This window comes from Macrotis lagotis, chromosome X (genome assembly GCF_037893015.1).
Source record: "Macrotis lagotis isolate mMagLag1 chromosome X, bilby.v1.9.chrom.fasta, whole genome shotgun sequence".
NCBI classification, from domain to species: Eukaryota; Metazoa; Chordata; class Mammalia; order Peramelemorphia; family Peramelidae; genus Macrotis; species Macrotis lagotis.
In genome coordinates this window covers 650465120-650483628 of record NC_133666.1, presented here as the reverse complement: position 1 = coordinate 650483628, position 18509 = coordinate 650465120, and the positions used below count along the sequence as shown (strand labels likewise).

Below are 18509 nucleotides of genomic sequence, written 5' to 3'. Positions count from 1 at the left end.
TATTATTATTATTATTATTATTATTATTATTATTATTATTATTATTATTTTAGGTTTTTGCAAGGCAAATGGGGTTAAGTGGCTTGCCCAAGGCCACACAGCTAGGTAATTATTAAGTGTCTGAGGCCGGATTTGAACCCAGGTACTCCTGACTCCAAGGCCGGTGCTTTATCCACTACGCCACCTAGCCGCCCCCCAATGCCACCTAGCCGCCCCCCCGGCCAAGGACATATTAGACCCAACTTGGACCTTCAAGATACTGACCCATCCCCAGATCTAAGACAGCCTCTGCACCCACCCCTTGCTCTTTGGAAGCAGAAGGCTACTCATCCCAAGGAGTCTCACCTGAGACTTCTCCACGGAGGCTGTGTGCTTATCACACATGGGACTGATCTCGATGCCTTTCTCTCGTTCCCGGTCCCCTTGTTGGAAGAACTCCACCATGATTCTGTCTGTCCATTGGCGGTACAGCTCCAGGGGTTTGGTGGGATTGCTGAGGTCAGCACAGTGTACCATATTCTGCAGGACCTGGGGTAGCAGGTGAGGGCCAAGAGAGGGCAGGGGTCCAGGAAAGGTCAAACAGCCTCCTCAAAACGGCTGAACTCCCCAACCCCTCGATCACATAAGAAATGAGGAGGATGAAAACACTAATACTAATAAAATAACAATGAGTAGTGTGCCATAGCCTCTACCTCTGGTACACAGAAACCTGGGTATGAGCAAAGTCAAACTATAACCTTTTGGGGATCCAGGCAACTTTTCTCTATGACTCTTTTAGTTGCAAAGCAGCCAGAATGGGCAGAGTTCTCAACATCCACTCTTGACTCATGGGAGGAGGTCTCCCCAGGGCTCCATTGGGAGCCTCTATTCTTCTTCCTCTCTTCTTTTTCACCTGCTGATCTCATCTGCTCCCATGATTTCAATGATCGTCTCTACACAGATGACTCTTAATCTCTCTCCTAACCTTTAATCTTACGTCTCAAACTGCCTACTAGACATTTGGACCTGGTCATACCAAAGACTTCTTCAACCAACAAGCCCAAGCCTAACTCATTCTCCTCCCTCCCAAGCCTTCACCCTGCCTCCTCTTCATATCCAGGCACTGCCTTCCTCCCAATTACCTTGCATGAGACCTAGGGGTTATCTTAGATTCCTGACTCTCACTCCCCACACAAAGTCCTTTTGACTATCTCAATGACATCTTTTGAATATACTCCCTTCTCTCCTCTGACCTGGGATGGCCCTTATCAGTTCACACCTGGACTATTTGCCATCAGCTGCTGGTGGGGCTGCCCACCTCCAGTCTCTCCCCATAGTATTCAAATGTCAGTAATTTTCCTAAAGAGCAAGTCTAATATCAGACCTCTTCCTCTCCCTTACTCAAGAAGCTTCTGCGGCTCCCTAGCACCTCTAGGCTCCAATAGGACTTTCAAAGTCCTTCATTACCTGGTCTTTCCCTACCTGTTCAGTCTGTGATTCAGTGGCTTTGATCTCCTTACTGTTCCTTATAAAAGGTTATCTCCCAACTTGGGGTATTTTCTCCTGCTGTCCCCCAAACCTGGAATGTTCTCTCTCTTCACCTCCCAACCTGACTTTCTTCAAGTCCTAGATAAAGTTCCCCTGACACAAAAAGCTTTTCCAATCCTCCCCACACCATTTTTAGGCAATCAAGATGAAATGACTTACCCAGGGTAACAGAGCTATTAAGTGTCTGAGGTTGGATTTGAACTCAAATCCTCCTGACCCCAGGCTTGGTATTCTATTCACTGTGCACCTAGCTGCCATATAAAGTATATAAAAATATATGAGTATATGAACTAATAAATATATAGTATATAAGTTAATAAATATATATTTATGCAGGGCAGACTGATGGCACACAGTAGAAAGAATGCTGGGGCCTGGAGTCAGGAAGGCTTATCTTCCTGATCTCAAATCTGGCCTCAGACACTCAATACTTGCATGACTCTGTGCCTCAGTTTCTCTATATGTAAGATGAACTGGAGAGGGAAATGACAACCCACTCCAGTGTCTTTGTCAAGAAAATCCAAAGTGGGGTCACAATGAATTGGACTAAAATGACTGAATAATAAAAATATATTATGCTACACAGATTTATCTCTCTCTCTCTCTCTCTCTCTCTCTCTCTCTCTTTCTCTATCTGTCTGTCTGTCTATGAACACACATTTGTTGTCTCTCCCACTAGAATGGAAGGGGGAGGTCCATTCTCTTGTGGTTCAGCTTTCATTGGAAAGGAATTCCTCAACTCTCTTTGAGACTTGCCTCCTAGTAACTGCCTCCTCCTCCTCCTCCTCCTCTTCCTCTCCCCCTTCCCTACACTTCCTCTTCCTCCCTTTTTTTCTCCTCCTCCTCCTCCTCCTCTCTGGGACTTCTCCCAATGGCAGCCCTACAAATACCTGAAGGTAGGAATGGGTAAAAGGAGGAGGCTACTGGGAGGGCTGCCCACCTGGATCCGGTCAGAGTAGTTGTCCAGCAGCAGGACACCCAAGCTCGTCACCTTCTTCGTTTCCACCATAGTCTTCAGGTCGGCCAACAAATTCATATGTTTAGACATGTCTGTGGCCAGCACCTGCCAAGGGAAGGAAGAACAGGGAGAGATGGAACTTTAGATGAGACCAAACCTCAGGTCCCTGGTATAGGGTCAACCCTATGTAGCTGTATGACCCTTTTCTCCTAGAATCAGTTCTAGCAAGGGGCCCTGGGAGCTTTCCAGTGCTATTAACCTCCAAAAAGGGGTGTCACAGAGCTGGTAGAAGATCCTTAGGATAGAAAATCCAGGGTCAGGGCTGAGAGGTCTCTTGGAACACAGGCAACATAGAATACCAGAGATGAGAGGCCCTTAGAATATAGAATGCCAGAGATGAAATTTCCTTCAGAACACAAAAAAATCAGAGCTAGACAGAATGTCAGATTTAGGTGGTCCTTAGAACATAGAACACTGAACATCAAAGCTGAGAGGACTCTTAGAACATAGAACACAGAATTTAGATTATCAGGCCTATAGACTCTAGAGCTTGGATGATCATAGTTGGAAGGAATACAGAATATCAGAGCTGAGACTCCTTAGAATATAGGACACAGAACATCAAAACTGGGAGGGCTCTTACAACATATAACTTAAATGATCAGAACTGAGATTCCTTAGACCACAGAATTTCAGAGCTGAAAGGGACCTTAGAACATAGAACCCCAAACATCAGTGCTGGGAAGGACCTGAGAACCTAGAACTTCAATTATTAGAGCTGGGAGAGCCTTTAGAAGACAGAACTCAGATGATCAGAGTTGGGAAGGTACTTAGAGACAACGTAGTATAAATTCCTCCTTTTTTCTGGATAATACAGGATTCTCTCTTCAGGCTCCAGAGCTGGGACTCAGACCTAGTCCACTGGACCCCCTGAACTGGGTTCTGTCAGCTGCCCCCAAGGTGCTCTCACCATATCGATGACCATCTTGCGCAGGCTCTGACGCTGTTTGGCACTCAGGTTCTGGAAGATGTCACAATTGTCCTCCTGGAGCAGCTTGAAGCCCACAGCTAGGTGGTGGTTCTCCAGGACAGAGGCATCGTTGTACATGAGGGCCAGCTCTGAGTCTGAGAGGTACAGGAGCACTGGCATTACCAACCCAGCAAGGTTTGGGGCCTGGGAGTCTAGGACCTGAGGTTGGGAACCTGGAGACTCAGATTCGGTTCTCTGATCCTACAACTAACTTACTACATAACCTTGGGCAAATTCATTCCTTTCTCTGAGTCTTGGTTTTCTTTCAAGGGGGCAAGTAATGTTGCATCATTCTCTGGGGCTGTTATGAGAAAATCTCTTGGTAAATCTTAAAGGTGATCTACTATTCTTATTTTTGTATTATTATTGCTGTGGTTGTGGTTATTGCTATTAATTTGACATTTTTGGAGAATCCAGGGTTGCCCAAAGTCATCACAAAATTGTGGAAATTCCCTCTCTGATATAAGTTGGTAACTTTTCTCTTAAGGTATTAGAGAATTGTCTGGGACACTGAGAACTTTTATTGGAAAGACTTTGTTAACAAAATAGTGTCTTATGCCCAAAGGGCAACAAAAATGTGCATACCTTTTGATCCAGCAGTACCACTACTGGGTCTATACCCTGAAGAGATGATGAAAAAGGGTAAAAACATTACTTGTACAAAAATATTTACAGCAGCCCTGTTTGTGGTGGCAAAGAACTGGAAATCAAGTAAATATCCTGCAGTTGGGGAAATGGCTTAGCAAATTGTGGTATATGTATGTCATGGAACACTATTGTTCTATTAGAAACCAGGAGGGCTGGGAATTCAGGGAAGCCCGAAGGGATTTACATGAACTGATGCTGAGGGAGATGAGCAGAACCAGAAAAACACTGTACACCCTAACAGCAACATGGGGGCGATGATCAACCTTGATGGATTTGCTCATTCCATCAGTGCAACAATCAGGGACAATTTGGGGCTGTCTGTGATGGAGAATACCATCTGTATCCAGAGAAAGAACCGTGGAGTTTGAACAAAGGCCAAGGACTATTTCCTTTAATTTAGAAAAAAAAAACAAACCCTGATATCTTATTGTCTGATCTTGCTATCTCTTACACTTTGTTTCTTCCTTACAGATATGATTTCTCTCTCATCACATTCAATTTGGATCAATGTATACCATGGAAACAATGTAAAGACTGGCAGATTGCCTTCGGAGGGGGCAGGGGGAAAGGAAATAAGATTAGAGGAAAAACTGTAAAACTCAAAATAAATAAAATTTAAGAAAATAGTGTCTGTGATCAATTATAATGACTTGTGACTGGTAAAAAATTCATAAAGATTTGAATAATTATATAATATAATATGTAGGGGCTAAAGGGATCTGATGTCACAGAGGTGTCAGAAGTGAGATTTGAACCTAGGACTTCCTGAATCCAAGACTGATCCAAATTTGATGCTTACTAGCTGTGTGAGCAGAGGCACCCTCTCAACCTCTCCCACCCTCAGTTTCCTTATCTTTAAACTGCTAATATTATTAATAGCATGTAGGGGCTACTAGGTGATGTCGTAGAGAGAGGGCTGAGCAGTAGTCTGAAGGATCTGAATTCAAATCTGACCTCAGACACTAGCTGTGTGTGATCTCGAGTAAGTCATTTCACCCTATTTACCTCAGTTTTCCCATCTATAAAATGAGCTGGAGAAGGAAACAGCAGCTTTGCCAAGAAAACCCCAAATGTAGTAGTGAAGAATCAAATCGGATTAATAGACAACAATAAATGACCCCTACTTCTCTGGAGGATTCTGAGAGTCAAATGAGATATATTAAAAACCCTCTGTACGTCCCAAAGTGTCGTAAGATAAATGTTTATTATTCTGATGTGACCCCAGGTAAGTTATTTAACCCTTCTGAGTCTCAGTTTCTTTATCTGTAAAATAGACATAGCTACCCCATAGGGCTGTTGTAAGGGAAATGTTCTGCAAAACTAGAAGCGCTAGAGAAATGTTATTTCTTGTTCTTGTTATTATTATTATGATCATTATTAGAAGCAGCATGGAATTGAGAAGAAGACCACGACATCAGGGAGGTGATGCCATGACAAGGACGTGAATTGAATTTAGGTGAGTGGGTGCTGTGCTAAGTCAGCAGCCTCACTTTCTGCTCCAGAGCTATCTGGGTCCAGTGGCCAGATATGAATCTGGATGACTGGAGATGACCCTCAATGGAAGGCAATCAGGGTTAAGTGACTTGCCCAAGGTCACACAGCTAGTAAGTAGTAAGTGTCTAAAGCTAGATTCAAACTCCCATCCTCCTGAATCCAAGGCCACCTTGGAACCAGAGAGCCAGCCTTGGGACCTGTAAGACCTGTAAGACCCTTGCCCCTGGAAAGTCACTTAGTGCACAGGATTCTAGGGATTCTCCACCCACCTCACCTGCAGGCTCCCTGTGCCAATGGATCTCAGAAAAACAGAAAATTTAGATATATGTCCAACCCCCTTATTTTATAGATGGGGAAATTGATGCTCAGAGAGACCTGGTCCCACTTCTCTATGATAATTTTCTTCTAAGCTTGAAGGTCTCTCCCAGATCTAACAACCAGCATTGGTCAAAGGTCTCTCCTAGATCTAACAATCAGCATTCGCCAAAGCCTGTGAGGTGTAGGGCTCTGAACAGACAGAGATGGTGAAGATAAGATCACATCTGAATGGGAGCTCTCCCAGGTTGTGGGCAATGGGGGGGGGTGACCAAGACAAGGACATGTAGAGCTACAATGGGAGACAGACCATGGTTCGATGGGGTCAAGCTCATAGAGAAACAGAAAGGGGTGGGGAACATCCATTTTGAAAGAGCTCCAGGACTCCCTCAGTACAAAAGTCTGCAAAAGGATAAATGTAAAAAAGCACTTTTGCATGTAATTGGAAAAATAAATAATAAAAAATGTAATATTCTTTATTTTACTATTTTTTAATTCATGCTGTTCAATATTTCCCAATTACACTTTTTTTGGGGGGGGGGAGGCAATCAGGGTTAAGTGACTTGCTTAAGCCTACACAACTAGCATGTGTTGGTTCTGGATCTGAACTCAGGACCTCTGGACTCCAAGACCAAAGTTCTATCCAACTGCACTACCCAGGTGTCCTCCCAATTACATTTTAATCTGGTGGGGCACACTAGGAGGTGTGAATTTTCCTCCTCTACTTTGGTGACCTCTGTCTGAGGAGAACAATACAGGCTTCCTGGTGGAGGCTCTGAAGCTAGGTCTTGAATGTAGAATTGGAGAGGCAGAGACCAGGAGGGAATGACATGAGAAAAGAAACAAAGTGGGGAAAGCTCCAGCCTATTTGAAGGAGGCTGAGTTGCCCAATTTGCCTGAAGCATCTAGTCTGAACTCCTTTTTTATGGATATAAAAACCAGACTGGCACGGTATTTAAAGAGATTAGTATGTGAATTCAGAGGACTTGGATGTGAATATGGTGACACATGTGGCCATTGCTCACCTTGGAGCCTCAGTTTCTCCTCTTGTGAGATGAAGTACTGTGCTATGCAATTTCTGAGGTCTCTTCTATCTCTATATCTTATGATCTTATGAAACCCAGAGAAAGAAAGAAACTCTCCCAAGGTCACATAGCAAATACCACAAACAAGGTGGGGGCAATTTCCTCCCCCCAACCTCAGCCCAAACTCATTTCATGATCTTGGGCTGTCTTGGGGACAAGGCACAGTCTCTACTCACTGGTGTTGATTAGAAACTGGTTGGAGACCCCAGGGTGATCCACATCATGGATGGCACTGGCAAAGATGGCAGCCAAGATTTCCAGATCGGTGAAAACAGCCTTGAAACAGATACAGGATTGTTGGCAGGGGGATAGCAGATGATGGTTGGGGAAAGAACCCATACCCACTGTGGAATCCAGATCCATGAAGGGAGTGCCCCTGAGCCAACAGAACAACTCCCCAGACTCAGCTGGGCTCCGTTTCCCTCTTCCCTCTCTAGTTCTGTGACTTTTGTTCCAGATGGGCCTGGGGTGGGGTTGGGGTGCAAGGTGGGAGTCAGTGGGAACAAAGGAAGGAAGGAGAGAAGGGAGGGAAAAATCATTTATGAAGTATTTACTATTTGCCAGGACTATGCTAAGCACTTTACAAATATTATCTCAGAGGCCTTGGGAGCTGGCTCAGTTGGGTTGGAGCTCTGGGGGCTTCCCTTTCCCTTGTCCTCAAACCTCAAGCGCTGGTGTAGACAGAAGCACATGGGTAGACTGGGCCACATCTGCTGCGTGGATGCTGTTGTGATAGGCCACATCAGCATGATAATGGTCTTCCAGGGTCAGCAGGTAAGTGATCAGTGTGTCCACTGGGATTTGGAAGGTTTTTAGCAAGTCCCGTTCCTGGGGGTGAGAGTGAGAGAGAGGAAACTGAGTCAGAGGTTTTGAAACTGGAAGAGCCTTCAAGATAAATGGTCCAAATCTTCCATTTTACAGATGGGAAAACTGAGACTGAGAGAGATCATATAATAGCAGATTTAGGGCTGGGAGGGACCTAGCAATAATAATAGTAATAGCTGACATATTACTTAAAAGTTTTGCAAAGCAGTTTACAAATATTATTTCATTTAGCCCTTACAACGGCCCTGAGAGGTAGGGATTATTCTCTTCATTTTACAGATGAGGAAACTGAGGCCTTGCTTGCGAGGTTGAAAGACTGGCTCCGAGGTCACCCAGCTAAGAGACGATGGTACCCCAGGTTCAGCACTCCGCCCATCCCTTCATCTCCATGAAGGCAGGGACTGCATAATTTTGAATTCCCGATTTGGGACCTGGCAAATAAGAGCTGTCTCCCAAAGTTTTAGGTTGTCTTGAGAGGAAATATGATCTGGCTCAGCGGGATTTGTGAGGGTGAGGTAGAAGGGATTCCCATCCAGGGAGGGAATTCTGAGCTTCCAAGAGTGTCTGGAGGTGACATAAAGATTGGGGGGGCAGCCAAGTGGTGCAGTGGATAGAGCACCAGCCCTGGAGTCAGGAGGACCTGAGTTCAAATCCGACCTCAGATACTTAATAATGACCTAGCTGTGTGACCTTGGGCAAGTCACTTAACCCCACTGCCTAGCCAAACAACAACAAACAACAACAAACAAATCCAAGAAAAAGATCAGGAGGAGGGAGGGACAAGGCCCCTGCCAGGTACAGCTATTCTCTGCCCCATTAAGTCCAAGGGTCCATTACCTTAAAGATGCTGTACATGATGGCCGTCAGTGGGCGATTCCCAGAGAGTTCAGCCACCTTGAATACATCCAGACCCCACCTGTTTGTGTCTTTCAGCTCCTGAAATAGAGGGTGGGCCAGGAGAGTTAGTTCATAAAAACAATGAATTTGGAGATCTAGGTCAATTTTTCCTTTCACAGATGGGGAAACTGAGGCCCAGAGAGGTTAAATGATTGATTTGCCTCAGGTTACTATAAATAAGTAAATAAGGTGAAAAGCAGATTCCAGATTCAGAGCTCTGGCCACTCTGTTTGGCAACTCTACTATAGCAGAGAAAGCTGCCCCACAGAGAAGGGAGAAGAGGTTTCCCTCCTGAATTCCCTGACAATCCCGTAACTCCCTGAGATGCAAGGCAGGCTCTCCCTGATGCACTTCATCTACTACTGGTAGTAACTTTGGGCTCTTCCTTCTGGAGAATCCCTTGGGAAAGTGTTGAGATTGGATTTGGGAACACCCAGCATCCATGTCCTTTCTCCCCAACCCAGAGTGCACCTTTGCCAGTAGCGACTCATGGTCGGTCTTAACGCCAAATCTTGGAATGGCAGCTGCAGAGAAGCTGGAGCCGTGTGTCAGTTTACGAACGCCGCTGATCTGAGACATCGGCCGCTCCTCCTTCTCCTTCTCCTCCTTCTCCTTCTCCTTCACTGGCATGGAAGGGAGCTCCACCTCATGCTGCTTATCTGAAGGAAGGCAGTGGGTAAAGCCCAGGGGAATGCCTAGGTATCTCCTTTTACCATTGCAACACCCTCTTCAAATATATTGTTGCTGAGATCCTATGCAGCCTAGAATTCCCACTATATTCATCCTCCTCTCCCCCAGTCATCTATTTTAACAAATTTTTATTTTAAAGAAATTTAGCAAAAATAGAAGAAAACCTACGAGGATGTGAAAAAAATGGACAATTTTGAACACAATGTATAGTATTTATTATATTGTTTTACTTGAAATGGAAATGTATTGTTTTATAATATGAATCCTTTCTTATGTTTTGTTGTACATATGACAGTTTTTTCTTATTTTATATTTAAGTTTGAAAAAGAAAAATATGGAAAAAGGTACAATAAAATGAAAATTTAGCATAAAAATCAAGATGCAAAAAAATCTGACAAAATAAGCACCTGAGGATCCTTTCCTCTCCTAATAGGTTTGTTTGTTTGTTTGTTTGTTTTGGCAAGGCAATGGGGTTAAGTGGCTTGCCCAAGGCCACACAGCTAGGTAATTATTAAGTGTCTGAGACCATATTTGAACCCAGGTACTTCTGATGCCAGGGCTGGTGCTTTATCCACTGCGCCACCTAACTGCCCCCTCCTAATAGGTTTTTAATTGACCTTCTGTCTCCAGGTTCTCCCCTCTCCATTCATCCTTCACCAACTGCCTATGTGATTTTTTTCCAATCACAGGTGTAATGATGTCACCTACTAAACACTTCAATGGCTCCCACCTAACTTCTTCCTTAATTTTTGTATCCCCAACAACTAACAGTACCTGGAACATGACAGAAACTTGGTAGCTCCCTATTGATTCACAACTCTGCTCTAGCGAGTTCTCTAGAAAGGCTTTCTTCATCTTGACCCTGCCAGCTACTTTGGTCCTTCCCCAAATTTTATCCCATTTTGGTTTTGCATACACTTCTTCATGGTACATGCTGTCACTGTCTTCCTGGCACCTAGGCCAGTGCCTGCTCATTACACAGTAGACCCAGTAAATACATGTGTGGATTGGTGGATGGTGTCCAATCTGAACTCAGCTTCTCAGAGTTCAAATTCAAGGTCATTCTACATTTACTAAATGACTTCCAAGTAAGTACATGGTCCTGGAAGCTGGGGATACAGAGACAAAAAATGTTAACCTCCCTGGGTATCAGTTTCCTCATCTGTAAAAAGAAGGGAGTTGACTGAATGGACTCTGTATTCCCTTCAAGTTGTAGATCCTAGGGTCCTCTAGGTTCCCCCATCCTTGGGGGCCCTACTTATTTAATGGGAGCAGGAAAAATACAGTACATACATGTGCACACACAAAAGAGATTGTTGTTCATCCTTCACGCTCAAAGAAGACCAAAATGACATCATGATATCAGCACCATTGTACAGTGTCTACGTCTGATCAGACCAATACAAGCTCAGAAGGCTCTCCCTCATGTCGGGCACAAACAGTCTGTTTGAACATTTCCATGGAGCTATTTAAATTTGCATATCTCACATTTCTGTTGAGCTATTTTTATTCTGCTTTGCAACGTACAAAAGGTTCAAAGGTAATTTGAGAAGCAAAAGAACTTTAAAACTGAGGGAATCCAAGAAGACAGAGGAGGAGGAAACAGCTCCTGAAAAATGAGAAGGGTTCTGAAAGGCAGAGAAAAAAGTGCAGTGGGGAGACCATGGGGGCAAAGACAGAGAAATGGTGCAGGTTGGCTGGAATACCAACTTTGTGCTATGGACTGCTAAGATTTCAGCCTGGGGGGGGGGGCAGCTAGGTGGTGCAGTGGATAGAGCACTGGTCCTGGAGTCAGGAAGACCTGAATTCAAATTTGGCTGAGACACTTAATACTTACTTAGCTGTGTGACCTTGGGCAAGTCACTTAACCCCATTGCCTTGCAAAAAAAAAAGAATTCAGCCTGGAAATATTAATGGGATCCAGACTGGGGACAGGCTTAAATACCAGGCCAAAGAATTTGTATTTTAACCTAGAGGCAAAAAGAACTCACAGAAGATTCTTGAAAAAGGTAATAATAACAAGAAGATGATTTCTGCAACTGGGCTGATGATAGTTTGCTGAAGAGGCCCCCATTCTTAGCGTACAGCATGTGCTTAATAAAAAGAAGTTTCTCCTCTGCTTCTGTCTCTTTCTCATATTCTGTTTTTGTTTTTTCTCCCCTCTATCATATATCAGGTGAAAAGCAATGCATGGGGACTGAGCTAGCTTAATAGTCTTGTAAATGGAAAAAAGAGGAAAGATGGGGGAAGATTGTGGAAGATGGATGAGTCTTGGCAATGGACTGGATGTGGAAAGTGGGGAGTCTGGGAGGACTCCGGGGCTATACACCTGGGTGGCTGAGCAGGCTCCCTACAGGGGTTAGTGTGGGTCTACAAGAAAGGATAGTCTATTTCTTCTTCAGGCAGACTGAATCTGGGGAACTTGGGGGACATCCGGATGGAGAAGTCCAAGGAGGAAGAAGGGAGGCAGGGTCAGAGTTTGGAAGAGAACTCAGACCTGGAGAGGTTCTTTTCTCCACAAGCTACCTCTACTACCCCCCTCCCTTTTAGTAGGGAATCATGCCTTGTACTTACTTGGAAATGTTGGGGGGGGGGGTTTGTTTTTTAGATTTTTGCAAGGCAAATGGGGTTAAGTGGCTTGCCCAAGGCCACACAGCTAGGTAATTATTAAGTGTCTGAGACCAGATTTGAACCCAGGTACTCCTGACTCCAGGGCTGGTGCTTTATCCACTGTGCCACCTAGCCACCCCTCTTAGTTGGAAATGTTGAGGACATTTGTTAATCTCCTTTTCCCCTCTGAATCCTTGCTGTTATCTTCCTTTTGCTCCAGTCTTAGAAGAAGAGAAACTCTTCTTCTCATCAAAGCCAACCCCTTTTTCCTTCTATGGCAGCTTGCTCCCTCAATCATTCTCTGTCTCCATTGATCTCCCTGCCCTACCACTTACAAACATGCCCAAGGTCTCCCCTCCTTAAAAACCTTCTCTAGTCCCTGCTAAGTCCTCAGGCTATTTGTCTCAGACCTCTCCTCCTTTCCATGGCCAAAATCTTAGAAAGAGATGCTAAGTGACTTGCCCAGGGTCACATAGCTAATATCTGAGGCAGGATATGACTCCTAAGTTCAGGGCTTTGTTCACTAGACCACACTGGACTGGATCACTAGGCAGAGCTCTGACCTTGGAAGACTTGAGTCAGAAGCTTGACTGATTGTCAGTGGGAGCAGTCTTTTTCTTCTTCCCTCCTTTTTTCTTTTAAATTTTATTTTTTATTTAAGGCAATGGGGTTAAGTGACCTGCCCAAGGTCTCTCCTCCTTCTGATCCTGCCAGATATCTCCTTCCTAAAAGATTCACTTTCCTCTCTTGAAGATGATGAAAAAGGGTAAAAACATCAGTTGTACAAAAATATTCATAGCAGCCCTGTTTGTGGTGGCAAAGAATTAGAAATTAAGTGAATGTCCTTCAGTTGGGGAATGGCTTAGCAAACTGTGGTATATGTATGCCATGGAACACTATTGTTCTATTAGAAACCAGGAAGGATGGGGATTCAGGGAAGCCTGGAGGGATTTGCATGAACTGATGCTGAGTGAGATGAGCAGAACCAGAAAAACACTGTACACCCTAACAGCAATATGGGGGTGATGATCAACCTTGATAGACTCGCTCATTCCATCAGTGCAACAACCAGGGACAATTTGGGGCTCTCTGCAATGGTGAATACCATCTGTATCCAGAGAAAGAACTGTGGAGTTTGAACAAAGACCAAGGACTACTAACTTTAATTTAGAAAAAAAAAACCCTGATATCTTATCGTCTGATCTTGTTATTTATGTTTCTTCCTTAAGGATAGGATTTCTCTCTCATCACATTCAATTTGGATCAATATATCCCATGGAAACAATGTAAAAACTGACAAATTGCCTTCTGTGGGGGGTGTGGGGAGGGAAGTAAGATTAGGGGAAAAAATTGTAAAACTCAAAAATGAATAAAATCTTTAAGTATACTTTCCTCTCTTGACTTCAGAAGCAGGCCCTTTTCTGGTTTTCCTCTCACCCCTCTGCTCACTCCTCCTCCTTCCAATCAGAAATTCTGACCTCTGGCCTGACCCTGGCTCTTAGTTCCATTTGCTATTATAATGGCTATCATTAGGCATAGAGGACTCCTCAATCCCTTCCTCCAGCCTTCTCTTCTCTTCTGAGCTCCAGACCCAAGTCCTTTACTTGCCTTCATGATGTCAGTCCCAAGAAGGTTCCCAACCCAACCAGGCCCAAACTGAGCCCCTTGACTTTCCTATGAGTCTTAGTTCTTATTTCACGGTTTCTGATCTAATCTCCTGGGTTCAAAAAAAACTCTAGGTTATCTTGGTTTCGGCTCTGTCCCTCACATATCAGTTAATCGATAATTATAGCATCATGAATTTTATTTTAGGGTTGGAAGGTAAGACCAGAAGCAGGTCCAACTCTTCCATTTAAAAAAAATGAAACTGAGACTCACAAAGGTGAGGTGACTCTCCCCATCCTCCCATCCTGCCCCTCGATCCTGCTCTCCTCTTTCTACCAATCTGTGAGTTCTGTTAAAGGGAGGGGGGCCAAGACTTTCCCAATGAACAGTCAACCCATCACTAAGTAATTCTTATACATCCACTATGCTAAGGGAGAAGGGAAGGTACAAAGAAGGACCGAGAAGCATGTGGGCTCTGACCTCAACAACCACTAGGCCACAACAACTGCAAGATACAAATGCAGCAGGAAGTCAAGCCAGCAGCTATTTTTGAGCCTGAGGGAACCAGGCAGGAAGGAGTCCCAAAGAGCCAGTGCCAGTGTGAGATAGGAAAGGGTTAATCTCCCATTTTGCAGAAGAGGAAACTGATCTCTTTTTTTTTTGTTTGTTTTTTGCAAGGCAAATGGGGTTAAGTGGTTTGCCCAAGGCCACACAGCTAGGTAATTATTAAGCATCTGAGGTCAGATTTGAACTCAGGTACTCCTGACTCCAGGGCCTGTGCTCTATCCACTGCACCCCCTAGCCACCCCGAAACTGATTTCTAAAGAAGGGTTGTGACTTATTCAATGTTTTATCGTGGGTCAGTGGCAGAGCTGGGACTCAAACCAAATCCATATGTCTTGGCACCTGACCCTCCCCATTTCCTCCCCTCCCATACACACGTTAGCACCCTCAGAAGTCCACTCACCCAGAAAGGTCCGGGAGATATACTCAGACACCTGGTTTCCAGAGCGACTGGTCTCTGATAGGTGAGTCAACTCTCGGTTAAGCATCCGCTTGAACTGTGGGGAGAAAATAAAATGTAGATTCCTCCAGTAGGCCTGAAATCCCCTCTTCCCTCTAACTCTAATATCACCCCAAACACCCATTGCATTTTCCTGTAACTCCAATGGGGAATCTATAGTCAATGGAAACCTCATGTCCAGAAAAGGAGAAAGATGATGTCCCCTTTGTAGAGCAGAGACCCAAGAGCAACCTGGGTGTTAGGAAGTTTGGGTTATAATTCAATCCCATTCATGGAATTGTGCCTCAGTTTCCTCTCAGTGAGAAAGAGAGAGGTAGATTGATAGGTGAGGGTGAGGGAAGTTTGGAGCCTAGTCAAAGAGCTGCCATCTTGATGTTCCCTCATCAATTCATCCAGTCAAAAACCTTTTCTTCCCCTCGCTAAGTTTTTATCTTTCTAAGATGGGTAGTCTCTACTAAATGGCCTCTAAGACCCTTCTCAGCTCTGACAGTCATAATGTCAATGTTCTCCCAACTCCAATATTCCCTGTTCTAAGGGTCCTCTCAGTCCTGACATCCTGACTTCCAAGGGTCTTCCTAGCTCTGATGCTCTTCGTTCTAAGGGCCCTCCCAACTCTGACCTGCTTATGTTCTCCGGTCCCCTCTCAGCTCTGACATCCAACAATTTTAAGATCTTGCCCTGTTTTGATATCTGAAATACCACCTTCAAAGATCTAATCCCCTCTCCCTCATTACCCATGCCCTTCCTTCACTTACAAGAAATTCTCTTGAGGATTCTGAAGAAATAACAGGGCTCCCCCCATTCCCAAACCCTTTTCTTGTCCTTCACTCTCTTTAGGGACTAAAGTAGGTTGAACCCATACAACACTCAGGAGTTAGAGAGTACTATCTCTTTTTCCTTTTCCCTGTAGTATGTGGTCTTAGGCATCACTGGCTGGGGGCAGACAATGGGGGAGATGGTTCAATTGGGTCTTGTGGACTCTCTGTGGCCCCAGCAGCTGCATCCCATAGCAGGGGAAAGAGTCTCATGGGATGGATCTCACTTTGTTCAACAAACGAATCTTGAATGTAAATGCAATTCTAATCTATTTTCTTAGAGTGAATTTCTGGCTCTGCCACATTCCTTTACAGTTCATTCTTCAAACCAATTTCTGGGTTTTTCAGGTCTCTCTCTCTCTCTCTCACCTATCTCCTACCTTGCCACAACACAGAGATCCCAAACCATTCTGAGACTCTCAGAAGTGACTTCCCTGTCCCTACTCCCCCCACCCCCAACTCTAGGCAGCAGAGGCTGCCTCCTGGCCTTTGAGGGATGCCAGGCCCAGCCTGTCTGGGTTTAGCCCGGGAGGTCTTGTTTCTTTGTCGGTTGGGGTTTTAAATCTACTTCAGAGGGATGGGGAGAAAAGGCCAATGACGCACAGAGCCAGCTGTGCCTGGCCGACCACGAACACATCTGCGGAGCAAACAGGAAGGGGGCGGGGGCTGAGGAACAGCTAGGCCCTCACAACCATGGTGGGGAGGAGAAAAGTCCTGGGCCAGAGAGTAGAGTGATTAAGGGTCTAGTCCCAGTTCAGCCACAGAGTTGCTGATAAGGAAGGGTCTTCCCCCTCTGAGCCTCAGTTTCCCTATCTGTAAATGTTGGGGTGGGAGTTGGGAGAGGGAGATTCTCCCCATATTGTGCTCTGGCATTCTCTATTTTTAAGGCCCATTTCACAAGTCAATTTGGAGGGGAGGAGCTGGGGGGAGGCAGGAGAGGACCCTAACCCTCTGGCCCATCCTCCCAGGGGGGGAAGCTGATGCTGACTCACTTTGTTGGAGGCCATCTCACTGACGGAGTGCCGAGTCTGCAGGGTCTCCAGCTGGTCCAGGCACCAGTCCAACTCCTCCAGGGTCTCCATAGCCAGTTTCTGGCAGGCATCCTCTGTGGGAGGGACCTGCAGGTCACTCGGTGGCCTCTCTAAAACCAGCTCTTCACCCCCAGCAGCTCTCAGACCTAGGACTGGGGGTGGGCAAGTATCGATGGCTGTCTTGGAGCAGCTCCCCCCAATTAACTCGGGGGGGGGTTGCAGAAGACTGTTCTAGGGATTTGGATATATATGGGTAAAGTGAGGGTGTTGGCTTTTCTCCTTGTTTCTCTAGTCTCTGGGAGACTGACGAGTTTTGAATTGGGAGTCAAGAGACCTGGGTTCAAATTCTACCCCCAATATGAACTGGCTGTGTGGCTGGGCAAGACCTCAGTTCACTCCTCTAGAAGAGTAAAGTAATTGGACTACATGATTTGTAGACAGCCTGGCGTCATGGAACTCAGGCCTGGGGCTGAGTGCTTGTTCGACTACTGACTTGGTGGGCTGGTGGGGGGGGGAGCTTCTGGCAAGTCATTTACACTCTCTGGGTCTGGGTTTCCCCATATGCAATATGAAAGGGTTAGACTAGATGTTCTCTCTAAGGTGCCCTCCTACTTCTGCCATTCTCTGTTCTAAGGGCCCTCTAAGCTCTCATATTTTATGTTCTAAGGCCCTCCCAGTTCTGCCATTCTATGTTCTAAGGGTCCACTCAACTCTGACATTCAGTGTTCTAAGGGCCCTCCCAAGCTCTGCCATTCTGTGTTCTAAGGGCCCTCCCAGCTCTCACATTCAGTGTTCTAAGGGTTCTTCCAGCTCTGACATTGTGTTCTAAGGGTCCTCCCAACTCTGACATCCTGTGTTCTAAGGACCCTCTCAGCTCTGACATTCTCTGCTCTAAGGACTCTCCGAGATCTGACACTGTAAGAATTTGCTCCCTATTTCTACCATCTTCTTGAATTAGCTTTGATCAATTTTGAGTCCAGAGTTCAGACCCTATTTCCAAGTCATTATTGGAAACAGGCCTGAAATTAGACTTGGAGGAGGCTGGTTAGTTTTGTTGAACTGTTTTCTATGTCCCTTTCTGTTATTCTTAGTTTTAAGGGAGGCTCTCAGAGTGGAAGAGGGGAGAAGGGATATATTGGAAAATTTAGCTAATGGAAAAATAAGATGCCAGTGAAAATTTTTAAAAATTAAGAAAGCTACCTGAACACCTCTCAAATAGTAAAGGTGGCAGGTGGTGGTGAGGCTGGGAAAGGGGCTGTGAGCTCCCTGGGGATAATATTTTGACCCCCCTCTCCCTGGGAATATAACTGGGATGGTGGGGTGGAGAAGGGAAGCCCACAGCAGGAAGGAAGAGGGAGTAGGGAGAGGGAAAGCACTGTTAAGAGAGTCACAACTGGCCCCAAAGGCTGGAGATGTAAGGATGGGAGAAAGGTAATGAATGGCGCAGGAGGTTTTCCCACTGGCCTGGGGAAATTGGAAGGTGGAGACAGCAGAGGATATGACTTAAGACTCCAAGTTTTCAGAAATAAGAAGGCAGTAGCTATGATTGATTACCTGGGAGTGGTGGGGCCCGGCAGCCAGAAGGTGGGTTGTTGCTAGACACTCTCCTGTGGAATACAGAAGGCCAGATTAGGCTCAGGTCAGGCTGGTTGGACCCCAAATGCCCCCTCCCCCAACCCTCCATACACGCACGCGCTCACTTGGCCACGCGGTCCTGGAGTCGAGTCAGCACAGCAAAGTTGCTCCTGACGGTTCGTAGACTGGCTAAGACCTGAGAGGGGAGGCACCACCCACTGAACCTCCAGGTCTGAGGAACCCTGCTCGGTCAAGGTGAGGGAGAGTGGACCTTGGGGCAAGACTATTTAGGGGCTGAGACACCCAGGGCTGGCCAGGGAAGAAAGGGCCGAGATCATGAACAGCCCCTGGGCAGGACCAGAGAGGACAGGGAGCTCTGT

The 18509-nt window shown here is 45.6% G+C and overlaps 1 protein-coding gene across 3 annotated transcripts in view; it reads right to left on the bottom strand.

The window, feature by feature from the left end:
* Positions 1-18509, bottom strand: part of PDE4C (phosphodiesterase 4C) — a 38411-nt gene that overhangs the window by 3003 nt on the left and 16899 nt on the right. For 2 of the 3 annotated variants that reach the window (XM_074204801.1, XM_074204800.1), the window contains exons 4-14: positions 18255-18325; positions 18109-18161; positions 16516-16628; positions 14652-14745; positions 9251-9438; positions 8720-8818; positions 7721-7885; positions 7234-7333; positions 3456-3610; positions 2468-2590; positions 346-528 (exon numbers count right to left, since the gene is read on the bottom strand). In XM_074204801.1, coding sequence (XP_074060902.1) covers positions 346-528; positions 2468-2590; positions 3456-3610; positions 7234-7333; positions 7721-7885; positions 8720-8818; positions 9251-9438; positions 14652-14745; positions 16516-16628; positions 18109-18161; positions 18255-18325 — 1344 coding nt within the window. Of the gene's footprint in view, positions 1-345; positions 529-2467; positions 2591-3455; positions 3611-7233; positions 7334-7720; positions 7886-8719; positions 8819-9250; positions 9439-14651; positions 14746-16515; positions 16629-18108; positions 18162-18246; positions 18326-18509 lie in introns of all 3 variants that reach the window. The other variant, XM_074204802.1, reaches the window with a different exon arrangement.